We start from the raw sequence: 26,081 nt of genomic DNA, 5'->3' as shown, positions 1-26,081 counted from the left end.
GGGTCAGTCTTTTTTTGTCGTACTAATTTTTTTGGATATTTCCAACTATTGCCCGATATGTCAGAACTAAAAAGTCGAATATTACGTTATATAAAATCAATAATAAACTGTTACGGCTTTGCCACAAAAGCTACTTTTCTTTGGCAAAGAAAAATTGGAACATACAAGGTGTTTTTGTGGGATCGAAAGTCTTTCAAGTACGCTTTAAGTTTTTTATGATTTTTTTTTATTTTTATTGCTTAGATGGGTGGACGAGATGTGAGCTGTTACCTGGACACCTGGTGTTAAGTGTTTACTGGAGCCCATGGACATCTAAAACGTAAATGCGCCACCCACCTTGAGATATAAGTTCTAAGGTTTCAAGTATAAAGTAGTTACAACGGCTGCCCCACTCTTCAAGCCGAAACGCATTACTGCTTCACGGCAGAAATAGGCGGGGCGGTGGTACCTACCCGCGCGGACTCACAAGTGGTCCTACCACCAGTAATTACGCAAATTATAATTTTGCGGGTTTCATTTTTATTACACGATGTTATTCCTTCACCGTGGAAGTCAATCGTGAACATTTTTTGAGTACGTATTTCATTGAGTGTAGATTAAGTTTTAAATCAACGACAACGTTCAGAGGAAGCTGTCATAAAAAAAATCCACGTGTCGCACACTCGTATTTCTCATTACACGGGAATCACCTCCCGGGAGTTGTTAGAACGGGCACGTTCGCTTACGAAAAAACCCTTTAGGGATTTCGCATGAATTGGTTTTAAGGTTTGATTTCGAGGTCGCTGCTTCGGGAGAGGCGTCGAAATTTTTTGATGTCACAATTTAGCTTTTAATTATTCAATTATTTGAAACAAACGCCTTGTTGTAATTTAGTGTATTTATTTTAGGTTATTGTGGTATGGGCCCGGTCATCGTTCTCGTCGAACCCGTCGCTTGCGACGAAGGGCTCGAAGAGTAAATTACCCCAAACACACAGGGCACTGAGTTTCTTGTCCGGATTTTCTCAGTGGGTCGCGTTTCCGATTCGGTGGTAGATTCTGCAAAATACTGCTCTTGCTAGGGCCAGTGTTAGCAACACTTTCGATTTGAGCCCAGAGAGCTCACTTACATGCTAGGGTATAGCTGAAATAGCATATCAAGGCTCTCAGCAAAGGTAGAAAAAAAAGAACATTTTTATCATGGCTGGCTCTAAAATGAGATCTCTTCAACGGTGTTTTTTAAGTGTTTAAACTTATCTATCTTCAGACGAGGTTGACAAGTACCTTGAACAGTTTGGCTGTGTTCCACCGCTACTGATGTCCATGAACCAACTCTATAAAGAGGTTCGAAAAAATGGGAAACTTAAACAGTCGTACGTTTCAAAAAGGAACGATAAAAAGTAGGTAGCGATATTATTTATGAATCGCAATCAAATTTTCAATTTACTCTGGAGCGAAGAGGAAAAAAAAAGCAAAACAAAGGACAAAAACGCTTCGTAAATCAAAAAACACGTTTTATCTTTCAATTTCGCACAGTTGAATTCGTTCGGATCTCGTTTCCAATATCTTAGATCGTTTGACGTGATAAAATGTTCTGACTTCACGTCCTTAGTTTAGGATTAAATGCGAGAGTGATATTTCGATTTGTTTCATTGAATATAGCTGACCCGGCACACTCCGTAGTGCCTCAATTGATAGATAACTTGTATAACTAAATACTAAAATCGAATATAACTAAACTTTTGTATAAAATAACTTTAAAACAAACAAAAGGAATCCGTCCGACGGGGGACACAATAAAGGAAAAACAAAATTGTTTGTTTTTATATAATTCCGAGCATTTTCATATTTATCTACCTTTTAAACCTTCTCTGGACTTCCACAAATAATTCAAGATCAAAATTAGCCAAATCGGTCCAGCCGTTTTCGAGTTTTAGCGAGACTAACGAACAGTAATTCATTTTTATATACCTTTTTTTTTTTTTTAATATACCTAGTCAGGTCATAAATTCTGTCACATGTTTAATGTAAAATAATTGAAACAAGTTTATTCATTATGTAACCATTCATATACCAAAATGAACTTAACAAAACATAGATTCTTATGACACTAAAGTTTATTCAAAATGACCTCGGTGATTTTGAATACAGGTCTTCAATCTGCGCGGCCAGTCGTCTATCGCAGCACGAACGAGGTCCATGTCAATATCGGCGGCTGCCTTAATCAAGGATGTCTTGAGTGACTCCAAATTGGGATGAGGCTTTGAGCACGCCTTTTCCTCCAAGTGTTGCCATATCTTGTAATCTAACGGATTCAAATCTGGACTGGAGAAGGGCCAGTCTTCGTGCCGGATGAAGTCGATTTCACGCGCCGCCAGCCAGTCTTGTGTCTTCGCTCTATGAGCTGGCGCCGCATCTTATACCCAGTGCCTGTTATTGAACATGGTATGAGAAACAGGTTCCACAAGGTTCGTCAGGACTGTATTTTGATACACAACTGCATTCGTTTTTACACCTTTCTCACAAAAATGTACCTCTGTTAAGCCCCAATAAGAAACTCCCAACCATACCATGAGCGAGGAAGGAAAATGACCTCGTTGGACACGCGGAATACGGTTGCTCGCTTCTTTACTACTGTGTGCGTACACCTTATCATTTTGTTTGTTGTAGCTCTCTTCTACGGTAAAAATTTTTTCATCCGAAAAAAGAATTTCCCGATATTTTTTTCCGCGTACCGCTTCAACAAAGCGCGGCATCTCTTCAGTCTCAGGTCCATTAGACGAGCATTCAAACGATGTCCTGTTTTTCTTCGATATGCCCGAAGCCCTAAGTCTTCATTTAACACCCTTTTCACCGTGGTTCTGCTTAACCCCATCTGAAGGGCCAACAGTTTTTGCTTACGTTTGGGATTTCTTTGAATTCGCGCCTTTACAGCTTTTATCACTGCTGGAGTCCTAATAGACCGAGGGCGACCACTTCTTGACCTGTCATCTACACTAGAGTCTTCATTGTATCGTTTGACGGTACGATAAACGAATCTTTTGGTTATATTCAAATTTTTGAGTATGTTAAAAATTTGTATTGACGCGTAACCGCAACGATGCAACGCAATAACTGCAACACGGTCTTCTTTAAGCGTCCACTCCATATTTAAAAATGAGTAAAATTCTAAAAGTATACATTTTTATTTTTATGAGCAATTCGAAATTCGAATTCAATAAACTTTTTTGTGGCCAGCATTCTAAAAGAAAAGTTTTTACTGTGTGACAATACTTATGACCTGACTAGTTATATAGATAGATTTTACAGGAAGTATAAAAAAATTATGAAAAATTCATTATCTATTTTCATTACACATACGAGTGGACGAATCCACGGCCCGTCTGTGTTTACGTAGTTACCGGAGACCGGACATGAATTGCGTTACGCACCTTGAGACATGAGGTTTAAGCCTCAATTGTAAATTATAAGGGCTGTTCCAAACCGGAAGACATTACGGCTTAATTAAAATAAGCCGGGTGGTCGGACCTAGCAGTGTGTTCTCAAAAGATCCCCTACCACTGGTAGGAGGGTTGCTGTCCTAATACTTTTAACTTAGGTCAATCAAAATACTATAGACAGTTATAATAAAAACGATATTTTTCTAATAACAGCCGATCTTGACAAGGTTTCATCAGTATATTAAATTGTGGCTATGAATGAAACAAACAGACATACCCAGACTTTTTGAATTTTGATATAAAACTTTATAATCTAAAAGTTGAGATATCATGTTTCTGCGTGATTGATATGTGATATCAATCACGCGATTCTTATAACTTTTATTGTTGTCGTCCCAAGTCTTTCCTATTACTAAAATAAAAAAATGAATCAACACCTTTTTCACACTCGCTCATTCAACAGTCCTCGCCATTTTTCTTTTTTCCTTCGTATTGTTTTCTTCCTTTCTTACCATTTTCTTGAACTTACACCTTAACGTTCCGTTCCAAAATCTATTCATACGTACCCATCTTACGGCTTTAAAGCTCCCAAAACTCAATCGCAAAAACCGAAAGCCCCGAAAAGTCTATTGTCCAAAACTAAATCTGATCAATTGTTCACAGATCCACGGCGCAATGGCAGACGACAGAACAAAACAGATTTCGAGACGAAAATTTCGGCAGACCACTTAAAGTTCCAACAAAATGTGAACAATGAAACTGGAAGTCGTATTCAGCCTTGAACTGGGCAACTTCACAGCGGACCTGCAAGATCTATCCACATCCATGTATCTAACGGACACTTACGTAAACAGGACGCTGGAAGTGAACTTGACGACCAATGACTTGGTTTACTCGAATCAGTTCGAAGACGATCCCCTAATTGTGTTTTTAATCATACTAAAATGCATGATAATGCTGTTCATAATATTGGCAGCGATATTTGGCAATCTGTTGGTTATAGTATCGGTGATGAGACACAGAAAGTTGCGGGTGATAACGAACTATTTTGTCGTGTCGCTGGCTTTGGCTGATATGTTGGTGGCTATTTGGGCGATGTGCTTCAACTTCAGCGTGGAGATCACCAACGGGGAATGGTTATTTGGCTATTTCATGTGCGACGTTTGGAATTCGTTGGACGTGTACTTCTCGTCGGCGAGCATTCTTCATTTGTGCTGCATCAGTGTCGACAGATACTACGCAATCGTCCAGCCATTGGACTACCCGTTGATTATGACCACGGCCAAGCTCGGCATAATGTTGGCTGTGGTTTGGTGCAGTCCGGCGCTGGTCTCGTTTCTACCGATCTTCATGGGTTGGTACACAACCGAGGATCATTTGGACTTCAGAAGACGCTACCCGAAAGTGTGCAGTTTCACAGTCAACAAAGTGTACGCAGTGATATCGAGCAGTATAAGTTTCTGGATTCCCGGTGTGATTATGTTGTTCATGTATTACAGGATTTATGTGGAAGCCGATAGACAGGAGAGAATGCTGTACAGGTAATATTATTTAAAATTTATTTATTACGTATACGAGTAAATGAGATTTAGATGCATCCGGTGTTAAGTTGATGCCGGCACTCGTAGTTATAATAGCATTGTGAATGCAACCGCGACTCTTGATTGTAAGTCTCAATTGTATGGTAAATAGGCTGTACCACCCTTGATACCGGAATGCTTTACGGCAGAAATAAGCAGGATGGTAGTACCTACCCTTGCAGGCTCACAGGCTCAGTATTATTATTCATTCTTCGTGGAAATCATCCGTGACCATGATCTAAGTAATTGTAAGCCAAAAAACTATGCATGGCTGTGGGATTCGAACTCAAATCTCAAGATGGGTGGCGCATTTACGTTGTAGATGTCTATGAACTCCAGTAACCGCCTACCACCAGGTGGGTGGGCTTTGAGCTTGTCCACCCATCTAAGCAATAATAATAAATAAAAAAATATTGCCTACAAGTAGCCAATCGTGACACATACAGGTGACAGGCACGCTGGCACTGCATAAACCGATCCAATTGGAGATACTTCATAATTTAAGCCGTAGCTAATGGTTAATTCTGAAATCAGAACTGCACTAACTGGTCTTGAATAATTCACAGCTCTCGTTAATAATTAATTCAGCATTTCCTATTCGTATGTGACGTTTGCACATGAAAAACGTCATTAGTGACGTCATTAGTGTAAATTGACGTGAACTATAATCTATTTTATACCTTTAAACGAGCAATTCTTGTATATTAATATATATGTATATAATCTGAATCTCGGAAACGGCTCCAACGATTTTCATAAAGTTTAGTATACAGGGGATTTCGGGGGCGATAAATCGATCTAGCTGCGATTTATTTTCAGAAAATGTTGTTTTATTCGTGTTTTCAATAATCAACTCTTCCCGACATCTATTGGCGAATAATAATACTATTTCAAACTAACCGCTTTAAAGACACAACAAGATGGCGTTATCAAAAAAAAACCTCGGTCATCATCTACTACTAATATATAAATCTACAGTAGTTTTACGGATGTTCCGTTATAACTACTGAACCATACATCCGATTGACTTGAAACTTGGTATCCATGTAGAAAATACATGTACTTAACGGATAGGCTAATATTTATTTGAGTGTTGGACTCCCTACACCAGTTGCGGGGGCGATAATAATGAGAATCTTTGTAAGGGCGAGAAATAATAATTTAAATTTAAATGCCCAGCGAAGCGGACGGGTACAGTCAGTATTATTATAATAATATGCTTTATTTAAAACTAGCTGACCCGGCAAACTTCGTAGTGCCTCAATCGATAAATAAAAGACCTAAACTTTCGTATAAAAAAACATAAGACAAACAAAGGGAAAAACAAAATTGTTTTTTATTTATTTAATTCCGAGCATTTTCATATTCACCTACCTTTTAAACCATCTCTGGACTTCCACAAATAATTCAAGACCAAAATTAGCCAAATCAGTCCGGCCGTTTTCGAGTTTTAGCGAGACTAACAAACAGCAATTCATTTTTATATATATAGATTAAAATACCAAACTATTGTGTTATTCCGACCAGTAATACCTCTGTTAACTGCAAATTGAAGCATATTTTAATAAAATACAATCATAACATCTTTAATTAAAATTAATACAGCGTTTTCCAAATCGAAATTAAGTCTCGAATTGTTCGTAATAACAAACAGGGAGCTTCTCCCGAAACGCCGTTTCCTTTGCAAGCTCCCTAACAGTTCCGTTCTTAAATAAAACAAGTCGAATCTTCGATAACTCGGAACTTTCGAATGAATTTCTTAAGGCTTCAAAGATCATTTAAGACGATATTTAAGCTGCTGTTTATTTACGGGACTTCGTTGGATAAATTGAGGATTCTCACGAAAGCGATGATTGGTTGGAATTTTATTAAAACAAATTTTGAGGGAAATCATGAAATATCTATTTTTAGAATCGGTGTATAGAGCGCATGCGCTTTGATTACTTAGATATTTTTTTATTGCTTAGATGGGTGGACGAGCTCACAGCCCACCTGGTGTTAAGTGGTTACTGGAGCACATAGACATCTACAACGTAAATGCGCCACCTACCTTGAGACATAAGTTCTAAGGTCTCAGTATAGTTACAACGGCTGCCCCACCCTTCAAGCCGAAACGCGTTACTGCTTCACGACAGAAATAGGCAAGATACCACCTACCCGTGCGGACTCACAAGAGGTCCTACCACTTGTAAAGAGAAAATCAGTAAGTCCGGCGAGAAACTCAAAGACTCGAGTTAAACTACGACCGCATCACGTATCTTGACTGATTCGAATTGAAATAAAATTGCGCCAGTAACTAAGCATCAGAGAGTCGGTTACCGCATATATACGATCTAAAATACAAATATATTTTTTTAAGCAAAACAGTATGTACATAGGCAGGTATTAAAAATGTTAAAATATTTCTCTTTAACGGAGTAACAAAATAATAATTGGTAATTCAATGTTAAAATTCATTAAAGCTGAATTTTCTTTTACGCGTTTATGTGTTTTCAATGATTTGCTGTTTTTTTTTTATTGCTTAGATGGGTGGACGAGCTCACAGCCCACCTGGTGTTAAGTGGTTACTGGAGCCCATAGACATCCACAATGTAAATGCGCCACCCACCTTGAGATACAAGTTCTCAGGTCTCAAGTATAGTTACAACGGCTGCCCCACCCTTCAAACCGAAACGCATTACTGCTTCACGGCAGAAATAGGCAGGGTGGTGGTACCCACCCGCGCGGACTCACAAGAGGTCCTACCACCAGTAATTACGCAAATTATAATTTTGCGGGTTTCATTTTTATTACACGATGTTATTCCTTCACCGTGGAAGTCAATCGTGAACATTTGTTGAGTACGTATTACTGTAGTTCAGAATTTCATGACCTATGCAAGCGTAGTGTTCGTTCACTCGGCCCGCACCAACTTGAAACCCCTTCAAGAGACTCAATCCCGTTTTTGCAGGATAGCCGTCGGAGCACTATGGTTTCTAAGGAACGTGGATCTCCATGATGACCTGGAGCTTGACTCAGTTAGTAAGTATTTACAGGCGGCATCATTGCGCCACTTTGAGAAGGCGGCACGACACGAAAACCCACTTGTCGTGACTGCCGGAAATTACATTTCGAATTACATACGATCCCGTGGACTGAATGGTAAACAGTCGACGTCGTCCTAAACACGTCATTACGGATCCTCCCGATCCATTAACATTACTTTTAGGTACCTCAAGCACCGATCACCGTCCTCGCCGAACCTGTCGCTTGCAACAAAGGGCTCGACGAGTAAATTAACCCACAGACACAGCCCGCTGAGTTTCTCGTCGGATCTTCTCAGTGAGTTGCGGTTCCGATTCGGTAGTAGATTCTGCAAAGCACTATTGCTAGCATTACTGTTAGCGAATTATCTTTAGGTTGAGAGAGTTTATTTAGCCGTCAGAGCGTAACTGAAATAGCCCCCTAGGCTACCAGTGATTAAGTAACGGAAACAAATCTGATTCGTTCTTAATAGTACATTGGCGGACAGCTCCTGCGGTAGGTACAAGAATGTCGTGAAACGACACATGAAGAGATGTGATATAGAGCCCTCTCAATGGGAGCGCTTGGCAGCACAGCGGCCAGAATGGCGCAGGATGGTGAACAGCAAAGTACGCGAGTTCGAGGATCAGCGTAAAGCTGACCTTGATTACAAACGCGACCAGTTAAAGGCTCGCCCACCTGCTGCCATAACCTATAATTATGAGAACGGCGTGCTTACGTGCCCTCAATGCGCAAGGAGTTTTGCCGCGAAGATAGGCTACATAAGCCATCTTCGAGCGCACGAGCTCCAAATCGACGGATAGGAGTCAAAGTGGTCGCCATGGCCGAAATCGGTCGGATGAATCATCATCACATAGTTCTAGTTAAGTTCGTAACTCTTTTGTCGTGCAATCCGTTCTGCTATGGAATGCGCTTCCTCTCGAGATCAGGACTATTACTAACCGGTGCGCGTTCAAGTTAAGAGTTCGGCGAATGTTGTTGGAAAAGTTAGCGGAATCGTCATGAACTTATTAAGATGAAGTTATTTGTTAAGGAAATTTATTAATATATTCCTTTTAATAGCGTATAAACTATTATATGTATGGATGTATTTGTGTTTGAATGTATGTATTTTTTTTATTGCTTAGATGGGTGGACGCGCTCACAGCCCACCTGGTGTTAAGTGGTTACTGGAGCCCATGGACATCTACAACGTAAATGTGCCACCCACCTTGAGATATAAGTTCTAAGATCTCAGTATAGTTACAACGGCTGCCCCACCCTTCAAACCAAAACGCATTACTGCTTCACAGCAGAAATAGGCAGGGCGGTGGTAACTACCCGCGCGGACTCACAAGAGGTCCTAGAGGTCCTAGTATGTATATGTGATTGTGTATATATGTATGTATATACTTTTTTTGTGTGTATCATCATTATCCTGCCCTTTTCCCAGTCCCTTGGGGTCGGCGCAACATGTTTTCTCCTTCCATACTCTTCTATCATATACCATTTCTTCGCTCACTCCCCTCCTACCCATATCGTCTTTCACACAATCCATCCATTTCTTTTTAGGTCTACCTCTTCCTCTAAATCCTCTCTAAATCATTTTTTTTGTGTGTATCTTCCTCTAAATTATTTTATTGTGTGTATGTATTTGTAAATTAATATAAATTTAATTGCACCTACCACTATTTACTCTGCACTACCTTTGGTTGACTGGCAGAGAATGCCTTAGGCATTAAGTCCGCCAATGTAAATTTTACATGAAGTGTAATATTTCCCAGCAGTTCTGGAAATTATTTTAATCTTAACGAAAATTCGCGAAGCCGAATTTGTATTGAATATTGAAATCTTAATTTATGCAAATCCAGTTCGGTTTTCGGTAACCTAAGCACAAACTTGTGCCGTTCACGCCGACTAACTCGAGCTGACCGACAGAATTGATTTAAATAAATTATTATTAAATGAAATTGTCATTCTATTGAAATGTATTTTTTTAACTGGAAAACAATTGTCAATATTATCTGAAAACACTTAATAACATATTTAAAGAAACATGTACAAATCTACCTATATATATTAATACGTGAAGCAAAAACTTTGTATCCCTTTTTACGAAAATTGCGCGGACGGAGGAGTATGAAATTTACAACACTTATAGAGAATATAGAGAAGAAGTGCACAATGCCAATTTTTTTTTTAAATAATGCATAAAAGATACATTAAATCAATAAAGAAAACATTACACACACTACATACCGTGTATTTGACGCACACACGCATGCATACTATTTATTGTGTAACTTTTGTTCTTGACGTCTGCTGTCAAATTGAGAATAGAATATGGTTTGTCTTTGTTAATATTTTTTATAGTGTAGTCTTGGCGAAATTTGTGATTATAGAAGTATAAAATACAATCATAATAGTGTACAAACTTACAATTCCAATTAACTATAGTCGAATTTCGACTACTGCGGGACCTCTAGTTATATTAAATTTTGTGACTGGTATTTTGTGACTACCATATGTAAACTTACTATGAAAATGTCACTAGCTAAATTCAGGCATCAGTCAAATATGCTCTATGATAGAGGCACGCTACAAACGAAATTTGTAATTAAATACTTCTCTAAATCGTTGATGATATTATTTTGGATAGTTAAAATCACTTAACGGATGAAAGGCGATTGCATGCAGCAGAGATGCGAATGTTGCGATGGATGTATGGAATAACGAGAATGGATAGAATACGGAATGAATATGTTAGAGGAGGTCTGAAAGTGGCACCTGTGACAGAGAAGCTGAGGAGTGCACGTTTGGGATGGTATGGACATGTGATGAGACGAAATGAAAATGAGGTTGTTAAGAGAGTGTTAACTATGAATGTGGAAGGATTTAGAGGAAGAGGTAGACTTAAGAAGAAATGGATGGATTGTGTGAAAGACGATATGGGTAGGAGGGGAGTGAGCGAAGAAATGGTATATGATAGAAGAGTATGAAAGGAGAAAACATGTTGCGCCGACCCCAGGTGACTGGGAGAAAGGCAGGATAATGATGATGATGATGAGTTAAAATCACTTAAAATTTGAGGATCTATATTGTACAATGTTAATATGTCAAATCACAAAGCAATTCCTGTCAAGTTAATAAACTATCTGACCGACGTCGGAACTCGTCGAACTCATTGAGGTAACGCTAACGGTACTACTTACTGATATGCCATGAACGAGGAATATTTATCTGGTTGAATAAGTAAATATATCTATACTAATATTATAAAGAGGAAAGATTTGTTTGTTTGTTTGTATTGAATAGGCTCCGAAACTACTGAACTGATTTGAAAAATTCTTTCGCTGTTTGGAAGCTACACTATTCCCGAGTGACATAGGCTATAATCTTTTTTGAAAAAAATTAGGGATCCTTACTAGAACTCCAATAATGTAACCCAAGATGTAAAAAAAATTTACCTAAAATATTCTTTACATCGCGTGCCCTGCGAAAACTATTGATGATAGAATAAATTAATGTACTACGACTTTGTAGAACACATTAATTATTATTTACAAAAAGTGTCACGACAGCATATGTCTAACTATTATAGTTAAGGCGCAATAAGTCAAATATCGTTGAAATTTTTGTTAAAGACCCGAGCGGAGCCGGAGCGGGCCGCTAGTAAAGAATATATCGATACGATCCTCTGTTTAACAGGTATATTCAATAATGTAACAATACAGATCTATTTTTATCCGACCTGAATTTCCGCATCTATCAAACTTCGAACGTGCTTTATAAACCCATTAAATTTTGAGTACACGTCGATTGAAATTTGCTTTTGCAATTTAATTGAATAAAAAAAAAAAGGACGCGAAAATCGCGTAAAACAAACTCAATTTTTACCACTTCATTAGGCTTTCAAGCGAAAGAAAAGTATAAAATTTACATAGTATCAAGGTTTGTAAAAGTTAGGAGGTGGGGTGGGGTGTTGGGAAAGTTCGCCCCTTTGTTATCCAACCACAATTGGCGTTTGATGACCAGATGATTACATTACCTCAACTTATTTGAAGGTCCTAATTTTATATTTGGACAAATAAAAATTACCGACATTGTTACAATTACGTTGGGCGTAGATTTACTCAATTCAATTTCATTATATTTCCTAAAGCTTTAATAAGTTAAGCTCTATCATTTAAGACTTTTCAAATATTTTACATTTTTCATGGTCACGGATAACTAAAGTATAATTTGTCGACTTTTAAACAATAATAATAAAAGCCATCAATTTTTTTTTATGCTTAGGTATTACATATATAAAATTTTAGTATAGAGTATCTAACTATCTAACTAATTTTGAAGTCGTCGTGGCCTAAAGGATAAGACCTTCCGGTGCATTCGTGTTGAAGCGATGCACCGGTGTTCGAATCCCGCCGGCGGGTACCAATTTTTCTAATGAAATATGTACTCAACAAATGTTCACGATTCACTTCCACGGTGAAGGAATAACATCGTGTAATAAAAATCAAACCCGCAAAATTATAATTTGCGTAATTACTGGTAGTAGGACCACTTGTGAGTCCGCGCGGATAGGTACCACCGCCCTGCTTATTTCTGCCGTGAAGCAGTAATGCGTTTCGGTTTGGCAGCCGTTATAACTATACTGAGACTGTAGAACTTGTATCTCAAGGTGGGTGGCGCGTCTACGTTGTAGATGTCTATGGGCTCCAGTAACCACTTAACATCAGGTGGGCTGTGAGCTCGTCCACCCATCTAAGCAATAAAAAAAAAAAAAACTAATTACTATTATGATTACAACTAGCGTGCAGCTAGCTAGTGAGTTCTAAAGTCTCAGTTTTTACATTAAAACGACTGCCTTGCCACTCAAACCGAAAGGCATTACTGATTCACGGTAGAAATTGGCGCGGTGATGGTGCCTACCCGTGCGGACTCACAAAACGTCCTAACCCAAAACTAGAAAAAAATGCCGTTTAAAATAACTAGATTGACAAAATCAAAGGAGCAAAATCCCAGATTAATCTTTTCTCACGGGTAGGTCACACAATCAGAAAGGGATTTATTTGATTTTCTTTTCGACTTCATTCCGAAGTTTGTAGGCATGGTTGAATTCTGGTCCATTTATTGATTGTCGATTCGAGGAGGACCCGTAATATCTACTGAATTGATTTAAGTAAGTGGAAATGTGGAATTTAAAGTATGGCTTCTTGTGTTTGGGTAGCTATATAATACCGACTTTTGTTACAAATTATAGAAAAATGTTTGTTGATAACATTTTCTTTATTGCCTTTGAAACAGACGATGGTGAAATGTGACCTCATGGACTTCTCATGAACTTCATCATGCCAGGGCGCAATAAAACCGCTGCCTATCGCTACAAAATATGGTACTTATCAATGAACTTGTAAAACTTAGTTCGCCACGATCTCAACCTTCAAACCGGCTGATGTCCGGATAACTTTTTCTCAAAAATATGACGCAGTCACTCTTTGAATGGCTAACACCTAACAAGAACATTAGGCCAGATAATTTCCAAGTCGTACTTTGCTTATTCAAAGCGTTGAACATTGATGATGATTCATCCGACCGATTTCGGCCATGGCGACCACTTTGACTCCTATCCGTCGATTTGGCGCTCGTGCGCTCGAAGATGGCTTATGTAGATGGCTAAGGCTTGCGAAAAAGCGGCTCAATAAAAAAATATCTCTTTAGTTTTTTTTTGTGACCATACTTGCGTATCGTCTCAGAAGCCGTTTCGATTTTACTTATTCAGCCAATATCCAACCATTTTATATGATTTGACGAAATCCAAATACTTGCTAAAGAAAACAATTTATTAACAAGTGAGACACGCAAAGGCGTTGCATTTGAAAAAGATCCTAACTTTAATGGAGAAGATGATGCTATACAGTGCGTTTCCAGATATCTCTTTTGCTACGTATCATTCGACTTTGGAATGAGCTCCCTTCGACGGTGTTTCCCGAGCGCTATGACATATCCTTCTTCAAACGGTAGACAGCGGCTTGGTTGTGCCCCACCATCAGGCGGGCCGTATGCTCATTGGCCTCCTCCTTCAGTCGATCGCTCATTGCTGAACATCGAGATACGCCCGCCTGTGACCTTTTTTTGTAATTTGTAGCCACTTATGTCGGTCAGTGGCACAGTGAAGTGCGTGGTACACTCTCGTGTCCAGATGCCCGGACACTTGGTCACTCCATCTTTTTTGGTTCCAACCTCTGGTTCCTCTTCCATCCACTTTACCAATCACTATGAGTCTCTCCAGATTATCGAGAGGGTTTTCTTGCTATATGACCAAAATATTGGAGAATTTTAATATCACAACAACATTTTGCAAGTATCGGTCGTTAAAATGATAAAACAAAGTCATGGTTGATGTCAAAATGACAGGTTCCAAATTCAAATGCCATTTAATGTCTTTTTTTTAAGTGAAACTTCTTTAGAATCGTTGTGATTTCAAACTCGATGAATCGAAATGAAACGAAACGAAAAAATAAGTGTGCCGCGATTGGCTTGCCGAAGCGGCTCCGAGCGGCGCCGACAAATCACGAAGCGCTCCACACGGTCTCGCGTCCCCGACTAGTTCGGTGTGTTTTTGACGTCCATGCACGCTGTCGTGGCTCTCGGAGCGCCCTGAGATACTTTTATTTTTATTTAGTTTGTTATCAACAGATGTCGCTGCACATAAATTCAACAATTCCTGAATCATGGTGACGAGATGTTACACAGTTGATAGACGTTCTCGTATTACTCTTGCTAAATCTTACTTATCTGGCGTAGGGATACCGTGTTTATGCAGGCTCTTCCCCAGGGTGAGGCTGCTCCATTGCACTGCGGAGTGGGTTGACCCTTGCGATTATTTTTATTTTTTATAAGTTTCACTTCTAACGTTTGTGACTTGCACACACAGTTTTTTTTTGTATTGTAACGAGTATTTAACTTCAAACTATGTGTATACATATAAAACACTGATTCGTTGGCTTCATGTACTAGTCATTTAGATTTATTTTTCCGATATCGTTTAAAAATTCCGTCGCAATGCAGAATGTAATATTCACAAGGTATGCGTGCAAAAGTTATATAGCATCGACAATTAGATTTCAAAAAAATTGACATAAGATGTGGTTTTTTTATGAGGGAATCCTCAACGTTGGTACCAATGAGATTATAGGGTTATAATCACTACATAGTATAAAACAAAGTCGCTTTCTTTGTCCCTATATCTGTCTGTCCCTATGTATGCTTCAATCTTTGAAATTACCCAACAGATTTTGATGCGGTTTTTTTTAATAGATAGAGTGATTGAAGAGGAAGGTTTATTTATATAATAACATCCATTAAATAGTGGAGAAATCAATAATAAATTAAAGTTTCCGAAGCGAGCGAGGGCGGGTCGCTAGTCTCATACCAAACATAACACGAACCTTTTTATTAAGGTACAATTGGCTTAAACGCTCTTTGGATTGAATGAAAATGAGTTGAGGTATTTGTTGCGATAGATGACAAATGAAATCTCATATAAAATATGCCAAAACCTTCGGGTGGTTTTAGGGCTTGTTACATACCCTTTCAAGGGCTCTTGAACGACCTCAGCTATTTGCCTCGAAGGGAAAAGGTCCATGGCTTTTGTTTAGAGCCACTTGACAATCTTTTGGAAAGCCGCGATCGAAACCGGAGCTCTTTGTTTAAATATTATTTCATAATTCTATTTACTCATGTAATCTATACATGTAAATAAAATTGGAGTGTCTGTTTGTAATATTGAAATAACCGCTTTTTACTACATGCATATCGACGCCTAAAAGGCAAACGCGACTAAGCGACAATAACTGCTTTGTACATAAATGATAGGCAATAACCATATTCGATGCGCAAAAAATATATATTTTTAGGTCTATTAAAATCATTTTAATCCTACAGCTAGATTCGTTAAAATATAACTTTTTTCAGGCATTTCAGCTTTAAATTATTAGTCTACTGTAAAGTTCACGCATTGTCGCATAGTCACGTTTGCCTTTCAAGCGTCTATATTCTATATGAATATATATACGGTACATACATCAAAATAACATTTTTTACAATTTTTGTCTGTCTGTATGTCTGCCTATCTGTCTGTTTGTTGCGGCTAATCTCTGGAATGTCTGAACCGATTTTGACGAAACTTTCACTGATAAGTAGCTGATGATATAAGGAGTAACTTAGGCTACTTTTTTAGACTAGCTTCGCCCCTCAGCGTCACTCGCGGTACGACAACCGCGAGTAGCATCGCGGGACTCAGCTATCATCAATAATAAAATTTAATGTTTCCGAAGCGAAGCAAGGGCGGCTCGCTAGTTAATATAAATAAATGTATACCTTTGTTAGAGAAGTCATGGACTAATGCACTATATACGTCGGACTCACCTTCATTATGTAAAACAACGATGACAAAAACTACTTCACTGCTAATTTCGCGTGCTTTTTCCATTTTAAGATGTCTTCACTGCAGAAAACACAAGTTTAGACTAATTGAGATTTTTTGTGAACAAACCTAAGTAAACTCAGGTAATAAGAAGTTGGAAACACGTGTTTTCGGAAGCTAAATAATCCTAATTATTGACCTATTAGAAACAAAAGCAAAGTAATTCGTAATGAGTGCATCATAAAAATATTATTATGACTCTACCACCTGACTCTAAAGCGATGCTCGACTTCTGCGAGTGCACCATCTCGCAGAAGGAGGCGGCGGGGCGCGTGAGAGACGCACAATCCCGCCGCCGTCGAGCGGGGGCCAGGGAGGCGGATCTCGCCCAAGCCTTGGCCCTCTAAGTGTTCCCCCTCACATGTCGGTCTGGGGACCGGCGAGGGGGGCCTAAGAAGACGACGTGCAAGCTGCTCTGCACGCGTTTTACGTAAGAGCATCCGGGTGATGGAAGGCCGGCTATCCTCGACCCACGCTGATTCTGGCCCAGCGGGGTATTCCGTAGGGTAACCCACTCTAACCGGCGCCATCTAAGCGGGCTTCGGACAGTCTGCCGACCGAGAGGGCTGATGGTCGTGGTGCCGACGACTGACAGTCCGGCGTCCCGAGGGGGAGGGTGATGGGAGAGATGTGCTCCGCACTAAACGCTTCACTTTCCCCCTTTTACCTTTTCATGAGTTCTGTCTCATGCGAGGTTTGGACGTTGGTTGTTGAGCGACAGGAGGTTTTAGTCAGCTCGACTCTGACATACCCCGTCCGCCATCCCCAGAGAAGGGCGGAAGTCAGGCATTTTCCTCCTGACCAAAAAAAAAAACCACCTGACTCTAGCGAAGTGTTTGTCGGTGTTTGAAAACAATAGATGTTTATTGTCCAATAACTTGAAAGTAAGCAAAATAATGAGTTCTATAAATATTTGATATTAACAATAGAATATGCGGATGTGCATTTCTTTTATTTATCTTATGGGATTTTATTACAATTGTTAGATTATTATGTTGTTTCAGTGCGGACTTAAGTTTTTGGCCGGCAGTGTACCTTTTAAAATTACGTCTCTGCTTTAAAACTCTATGTCTTAGATATATATCTAGTGCTTTTTTGGTTTTAATGAGGCGTAGACATAAATAATTAAAGCTACATTGTGGTTCAATCTCGCGTTTCACATTTTCGTATTATCATTCCTGATGTTTCGCATACATAACAGTTTTTGTCGTTAGAGACAATTAATGTGTTATTGACATTTGAATTTTGAACAGCAATTTTTTTTTGTTTCTAATTTACAATCTAGTTGATAGGTACATATTTTGTTTTAAAATGCAAACTAGATTTCATAATTGACTACAAAATACGCAATTTTAGCTTTAATAAAGTTTTATGCTTTTATTTTTAAAAGCGTTGCTCATTTTCTTAGATAAACATAGTATGTTCTAAAGAGGCATATGAAATATCTAATCTAGAAACAGTATTGTTTAGTTCTTATTTTTAAAAGCGTTGCTTTTTATTAGATAAACATAGTATGTTCTAAAGAGGCATATGAAATATCTAATCTAGAAACAGTATTGTTTAGTTCTTATTTTTAAAAGCGTTGCTTTTTATTAGATAAACATAGTATGTTCTAAAGAGGCATATGAAATATCTAATCTAGAAACAGTATTGTTTAGTTCTTATTTTTAAAAGCGTTGCTTTTTATTAGATAAACATAGTATGTTCTAAAGAGGCATATGAAATATCTAATCTAGAAACAGTATTGTTTAGTTCTTATTTTTAAAAGCGTTGCTTTTTATTAGATAAACATAGTATGTTCTAAAGAGGCATATGAAATATCTAATCTAGAAACAGTATTGTTTAGTTCTTATTTTTAAAAGCGTTGCTTTTTATTAGATAAACATAGTATGTTCTAAAGAGGCATATGAAATATCTAATCTAGAAACAGTATTGTTTAGTTCTTATTTTTAAAAGCGTTGCTTTTTATTAGATAAACATAGTATGTTCTAAAGAGGCATATGAAATATCTAATCTAGAAACAGTATTGTTTAGTTCTTATTTTTAAAAGCGTTGCTTTTTATTAGATAAACATAGTATGTTCTAAAGAGGCATATGAAATATCTAATCTAGAAACAGTATTGTTTAGTTCTTATTTTTAAAAGCGTTGCTTTTTATTAGATAAACATAGTATGTTCTAAAGAGGCATATGAAATATCTAATCTAGAAACAGTATTGTTTAGTTCTTATTTTTAAAAGCGTTGCTTTTTATTAGATAAACATAGTATGTTCTAAAGAGGCATATGAAATATCTAATCTAGAAACAGTATTGTTTAGTTCTTATTTTTAAAAGCGTTGCTTTTTATTAGATAAACATAGTATGTTCTAAAGAGGCATATGAAATATCTAATCTAGAAACAGTATTGTTTAGTTCTTATTTTTAAAAGCGTTGCTTTTTATTAGATAAACATAGTATGTTCTAAAGAGGCATATGAAATATCTAATCTAGAAACAGTATTGTTTAGTTCTTATTTTTAAAAGCGTTGCTTTTTATTAGATAAACATAGTATGTTCTAAAGAGGCATATGAAATATCTAATCTAGAAACAGTATTGTTTAGTTCTTATTTTTAAAAGCGTTGCTTTTTATTAGATAAACATAGTATGTTCTAAAGAGGCATATGAAATATCTAATCTAGAAACAGTATTGTTTAGTTCTTATTTTTAAAAGCGTTGCTTTTTCTTAGATAAACATAGTATGTTCTAAAGAGGCATATGAAAGATTTACTCTAGAGACAGTATTATTTAGTTCAGCAGTAATAAAATATTTTTATTTCTTAGCTAGCTGACCCGGCAGACTTCGGATAAATAAAAGACTTTTGTATAAAATAAACTTAAAAAGGGAAAACAAAATTGTTATTTTTATTTAATTCCGAGCATTTTCATCCATCTATCTACCTTTTAAACCTTCTCTGGACTTCCATAAATAATTCAAGACCATAATTAGCCAAATCGGTCCAGCCGTTCTCGAGTTTTAGCGAGACTAACGAACAGCAATTCATTTTTATATATAGAGATTAAGTAACATACACGCTGTATCTCAGAACTTCTCGAATATTGACATATTTCTTCTTCTTTAGTTTTTGGATCCATTAGCCGGTTTCAAGTAATAAGATTTTTATAATTTGCCGTTTTAATTATTTACAGTTTATGAATAATAAAAAACGAAGGAAACTTAATCAGTTGGCATGAAATTAAATGAAACGAGATGATGATATGGGATGAAATACAATCTCAGTAAAATGGTGAACATTTATTGAGACTTTCTCAGTAGACTTTTTAGCCTTCAGCGTCCCACATTTGCCCTCAATAGATAATAGATTACTGAGTACAGATTGTGAACAAGTTAGTCTTCCATCAGGCTAATTCATTCATTATTGTTCTAATTCTCTCAAAATTATTTCTAAGTGTATTTCCCAACAGGAGTAAGGTGGCCGCGTTGCTGCTAGATAAGCATTTGCAAATCAACGGCATCTCCATGGGCGAGGTGATGCGAGAACGCACCAGTATCCAAATGCAGCCGATGGCGAGTAGCAAAATGAAGAGGGAACGAAAGGCGGCCAGAACCTTGGGTATCATCATGTCGGCGTTTTTGGCCTGCTGGCTACCTTTCTTCTTGTGGTGAGTGAGTTAGTTATACGTTCCCCGTTTGTCAATCAGAAAATGAAGATTTCTATTAAAAATAAATAATAGCTTAAAAAAAAATTAATAAAATATGCTTTTATAGAAAATCCAACTAAAAAATAGAAAATAAATCTTAATAAATTTGAATTAAAAATAGTGTAAAAAAAATTGATTTCTCCTACCAGGCCGAATGTTCGACATTGTAAATTCAAAAATTGTTCGACGTTGTACTTCACTATTAAATTTTATTGCCTTTTGTTTATTTCACTTTTACACTAAACACAATATTGCAAATTAACCGAGCACAACAATGGCGGAGAATTTTAGGTGTGTGAGAGCAGACGTAGACACTAACGCGCATGCGCACTTGTCAGAACCCAGGGAGAAAAAGTTAGACTTTCTTCCCTTTACAGCGGGACGAAAACCGAACTTTTGGCGTAGGTAGGAGAAGGAGATAAAATGATTTTTTTGTAAAAAAAACGTGGGGTATCAGTAGTTATAAATATTTTATGAACAGATATGAGTAGAAGGGTTATTTTGATAATATCCTGAAAAGCACCCCACGCTCTTTTACAATAAAATCATTTTTTCATACACTATTTTTACTTAAAATTTATTAAAATTTATTTTCTATTTTTTAGTTGGGTTTTCTATAAAAGCGTATTTTGTTAGTTTTTTTAAACTATTATTTACTTCCATTTTTTAGTTGAATTTCAAATTTTTTAATTTTTTTTAAGTATTGAATTGGCATCGGTCCTTAATAAGCATACCAAATTTCGAGTTAATCCGACGTTTTGAAGGTCAAAATCATGTTTAAAGATTCCGTTACAAACATACATACATACGTCTGAAGCTAATAAAAGCGTATTAAAAAGAAGCGCTTTTTGTGACCTAATTATCTAAATAACTTGTCACGTATTATCTATCTAGTAGATTTATAGATGACAGTTAGTTGGTCATGTTTCATGAAAATACAGATAAACAATAGAATTTTTTGAAATTTTTATTATTTGGCATTTGAAAATCACCCACCGAGTTTCTCATCGGATCGTCTCAGTGGATCGTGATTCAGATCCGGTGGTAGATTCTGCGAAGTATTGCTCTTGCTAGGGTCAGAATTATCAAGTTCTTCCGTGAGCAAGACCTATAATACTAAACCGCGCGTAGGAGGAATAGCCTTTTGGGCAACCAACGATTAGACAGGGAAAAGAGACATATTTGAAAATCTAAATTTTCGTTTAATTTATAATAAAAAAGGGAAAATAATTAAAGAAAAACCGGATGAAGCGAAAGAAACACCAAAAGAAGAAACAGAAATGTCTCTCTATGGCACGTTGCAATTGATGTACTACTAGAGGTATATATAATCCAAGAAGGCTTGACGTCAGGTAGGCCGGTCGTAAAACCCTACGTAGCCTGATAGAGCATATGTTGTGCTAACCCCACATAATAAAGAATTAGGGCAAGAACAAGAATAAAATGGTTAGTCACGTCTAAAACTTCGAGCTAGTCAAGAGTTTTTATTTAAAGAAAACATAAAAAAGCATCTTATTTAAACTGCTATTATTTTCACTGGTGTTAGGACCTCTTGTGAGTCCGCACGGGTAGGTACCACCATCCTGCCTATTTCTGCACTGAAGTAGAATGCGTTTCGGTTTGAAGGGTGGGGCAGCCGTTGTAACTATACTGAGGCCTTAGAACTTATATGTCATGGTGGGTGGCGCATTTACGTTGTAGATGTCTATGGCCTCCAGTAACCACTTAACACCAGGTGGGCTGTGAGCTCGTCCACCTATATAAGCAATAAAAACAAAAACCACTGAAATGTTAAACTAATAGCAACCGCATTGCTTACTGGATTCTACTTGAAAATGTTTCTCGTGTACAGGTATATTATAACAGCACTTTGTGGGGATGACTGTCCATCGCCTCCGCCGGTGGTGGCTGCGGTCTTCTGGGTGGGGTATTTCAACTCCGCACTCAACCCGCTCATCTATGCGTATTTCAACAGAGATTTCAGAGCGGCGTTCCGAAAGACCTTGGATTCTTGCTGCAGGTGAGATATTTGCTATGTAATAAAAACTTAAGGGTCTCTTGATATCTAGGGGTGAAAGGATATTTGTTTTTTTTTTTATTGCCTTTGTAGGCAGACGAGCATACGGCCCACCTGATGGTGAGTGGTTACCGTCGCCCATGGACTTCAGCAATGCCAGGGGTAGAGCCAAGCCGCTGACTACCTGCTTTTAAGTGACATTTCGCTTAATACGCGACATTTTATTTGGTATTTAGCATTGACAGTTCGATGTTTTTAATTGAACTTCAATTAAGTTTATTCTATTGATATAGCTGAAGAAAGTTTTCTTTGCTAGATATTTTTGAAATTTTAAACTGTAAAGTTGCAAAAGTGTCGCGTAAACCAAATATCTCACCCCTCGATATGGTCTTACAGTGGATTTTTCTTAAATGAAACCTTAGAATCAGACATGTTTAACTTTATTATCAAACCACCTTTTTTTTTTCCTAGCGAAATCCTATCAGGATACTGATAGCCTTGAGAGGCTATTTTAGATTGTCCTTGACGTGTAGGTGAGCTCACGGGGCTCAAACCGGGAGTGTTGCTAACACTGGCCTTAGCAAGAGCGGTGGTTCGTAGAATCTACCTCCGGTTCGGTAATACGACCCTCTGAGAAAAGATCCGGCGAGAAACTCAGTGGGCTAATATCATTAGTCAACCGTTGACAAACTTTAACTGGCATGCGCGGTGTCGGCGTAGGATAGCACCACCCCATCTCTCCCTGTGTTTGTTGTAAACGTCGACTGAGTTATTCGCCAGGGAATTGACAACAGCCTTCTCTGGACATTATGCCATCATGGTGCCATCACCAGCCGGCATTTTCTGGAGGGGCATCTTGTGAGCCCTCATGAGCGTCACCACTACCTATTTCTACCGCGAAGTTCGGGACAGTCGTCATAAAATACTATCTAGACTTCATCCTCGTGTCTCAAAGGGTGATAGCGATGTTTATGACTTCCTCTGTGATCGAGTTATATATACCCCCGACAACGTAATAAAGTTAAGATTTTTTTTATTGCTTAGATGGGTGGACGAGCTCACAGCCCACCTGGTGTTAAGTGGTTACTGGAGCCCATAGATATCTACAACGTAAATGCGCCACCCACCTTGAGATATAAGTTGTAAGGTCTCAGTATAGTTACAACGGCTGCCCCACCCTTCGAACCGAAACGCATTACTGCTTCACGGCAGAAATAGGCAGAGCGGTGGTACCTACCCGCGCGGACTCACAACAGGTCCTACCACCAGTAATTACGCAAATTATAATTTTGCGGGTTTCACTTTTATTACACGATGTTATTCCTTCACCGTGGAAGTCAATCGTGAACATTTATTGAGTACGTATTTCATTAGAAAAATTGGTACCCGCCTGCGGGATTCGAAAACCGCTGCATCGCTTCAACACGAACGCACCGGACGTCTTATCTTTTAGGCCACGACGACTTCATAAATTATGCATACCCTCCTAGGAAAATCAAAACCATTCTCTGTTATTAACTGCCTAATTTTGAAACAACCGTGTGTCCTGAAAGGGAAAAATTCGAGTCACGAACAATTCAGCGTAATTAATCAAAGGAAATTAGAAATTCAAATAAAATTACTGCCAAGTGACTCTAGATTAAACTTTGAGAAACGTTGGGTATACAATCATAATTGTTTTTATACGATTACTTGAAATAGAAATAGAAATTACGAACTAATAGTCGGTATTATTAGATTATTATATTATATTGTCGCCTGGAGTGTGTAGAAAAATACTGTAAATGAAATCGATTAAGTGGATAAGTGATGAATTTGTATCACGTGAGCAACGGTATGCCTGTTTTTTTTTCTGGTATAGAGTTATACCAAACTAAAATTGGCGTTACGTTTTTTTATACCCAGTATCCCCATATATTTGTTTCTTTATTGTTTCGAATACAGAACGTATATCTGAGATACTATTGTTTTTTTGGTATGGTTAATGTAGTTATTAGATGATAGATGGAAACTTTACGGGATATATTATATCGACGCTTCAAAGGCAAACGTGACTAAGCGACTATGCGTGAACTTTACAGTAGAGTAATTTAAAGTTGAAATACCTGAAAACACAATTTATTTTAACGAATCTAGCTGTAGTAGAATCTAGCTAGTAGCTGTAGGATTGAAATGATTTTAATAGACCTAGAAATATATTTTTTTTGCGCATCGAATACGGTTATTGCCTATCATTTATGTACAAAGCAGTTATTGTCACTTAGTCACGTTTGCCTTCCAAGCGTCGATATGTATAGTTATATACTATATATATTAAAATATCTCTTTAATCTTCAATTACATCAGACGTCAATGCACACGGGCAGATATGAGAAACGTTTAAGGGCGCCGAACCTTCATTATCCCGGGACCCTCCAATAAATAGCACAACTTTGATAGTTTAAACCATTGAGCTGAGCAATGTGGACCTTTGAAGGCTTTAGACAAGTTTACTCGTGGGTACCTAATTAAGCCACTTTCAGACTGCGCTATAATATAATAGCATATAGTATATAGACGAGCTCACAGCCTACCTGGTGTTAAGTGGTTACTGGAGCCCATAGACATCTACGGCGTAAATGCGCCACCCACCTTGAGATATAAGTTTCTAAGGTCTCAAGTATAGTTAAAACGGCTGCCCCGCCCTTCAAACCGAAACGCATTTCTGCTTCACGGCACAAATAGGCAGGGTGGTGGTACGTACCCGTGCGGACTCACACGAGGTCCTACCACCAGTAATTACCTTACTTCACTATCACCGGATCGGAAACGCGACTCACAAAGAAGATACGGCGAGAAACTCAGTGGGCTGCGACTGTGAGTTATTTTACTAGTCCTTCGTTGCAAGCGACGGATTCGACGAAAACGACCACCGGTGCTTGAGGTACCTAAAAGCACGTCGTGTCTTGTCAGAGTGGTCTGGGTAGTCAGTCAGTATAATTGCTGTGGGCAGATATCATGCGCCTTGCATTTACCCACCTTTATATGATCGGAACCATAGAGATCATCATCATCACTAATCTCATAAAACAAACTCATCACCATTCATTTCAACTTCTCATTACCTCATCACATCTTCAACCACATCACTTCATCGCCTCAAGAAAATGGCCAACAAGCATAATCATCACCTCTGCCTCGTTAGGCAGAGTTCAAGCCCGGGCAGAGGAGATTACCCTGAGGCCCGACCCGTGCCCCCGCCTTTAGGTATCATTACACAAGTTAAGGTTAAGACGTGGGTCGCCGATACGATTCACGAGCGTGTCTTTAACTACCATTACACAAGTTAAGCTTTCCTCTCCTCCCTACAGGTCGCTATGCGGTGACGTGGCCCGCCGCTATTGTTGTCGCAGGCCGCGTCGCGACCAGCACCATTCGAACGCGTCCTCCGACATCCACATGAACAACTGCGTCAAGTCGACTTCAGCAGACGTTCTGAGAGCCCACCTGCCCTCGTGCTCGCGACCGGACGACATCGTTTTTGCAACGTGAACAAAATAGTGAAGAAAAACAAAAAAAAAACGGTTGTCTGTAAAGTCGATTTACTGACGATAGTTGAACGTGACAACGTCATAAGAAAATAGTGATGGTGTAATTTATGTTGGTTCATAGGTTTGTGGAATACACTAACAGAGGTTTTTTGTGTGAAAAATATTTATTTTCTATAGTGGCGTCGGATGACAAAAGCTTTAGTGGTTAGGAAGCGCGCGGGGTTCGTTGTTTGGGTAACAGCACTGACTTCGCTCGCCTCATCGGTCACCGGTCCGAGGCCCCCTCACCTCTCGTTGAACCCCGCGCACTCCTTCTTACAAATCTTGTTAATTTAAAAATTAAGCTAA

General features: G+C 38.3%; 1 protein-coding gene across 1 annotated transcript; it reads left to right on the top strand.

Annotated features, from left to right (window-relative positions):
• Positions 1-4,026: 4,026 nt before the first annotated feature.
• LOC114253124 (octopamine receptor beta-1R) lies at positions 4,027-25,915 on the top strand. Its single transcript, XM_028187886.2, has 4 exons — positions 4,027-4,959; positions 19,950-20,147; positions 22,039-22,206; positions 25,554-25,915. Exons 1-4 carry the CDS (start codon positions 4,172-4,174, stop codon positions 25,732-25,734), a joined length of 1,335 nt encoding a protein of 444 aa, XP_028043687.1. The 5' UTR covers positions 4,027-4,171; the 3' UTR covers positions 25,735-25,915.
• The last annotated feature ends 166 nt before the right edge of the window (positions 25,916-26,081 follow it).

The sequence above is a fragment of the Bombyx mandarina genome, chromosome 26 (genome assembly GCF_030267445.1).
Source record: "Bombyx mandarina strain Sakado chromosome 26, ASM3026744v2".
NCBI classification, from domain to species: Eukaryota; Metazoa; Arthropoda; class Insecta; order Lepidoptera; family Bombycidae; genus Bombyx; species Bombyx mandarina.
The sequence above is the reverse complement of the archived record's forward strand: the minus strand, read 5'-3'. Positions and strand labels throughout refer to the sequence as shown.

Bases quoted from the DNA above. Each gene is read 5' to 3' on its own strand.
- LOC114253124 (XM_028187886.2), top strand. From the start codon at position 4,172: ATGAAACTGGAAGTCGTATTCAGCCTTGAACTGGGCAACTTCACAGCG. The intron at 4,960-19,949 runs GTAATATTATTT...ATTTCCCAACAG, and splicing joins CAGGAGAGAATGCTGTACAG to GAGTAAGGTGGCCGCGTTGC. The intron at 22,207-25,553 runs GTGAGATATTTG...TCCTCCCTACAG, and splicing joins ACCTTGGATTCTTGCTGCAG to GTCGCTATGCGGTGACGTGG.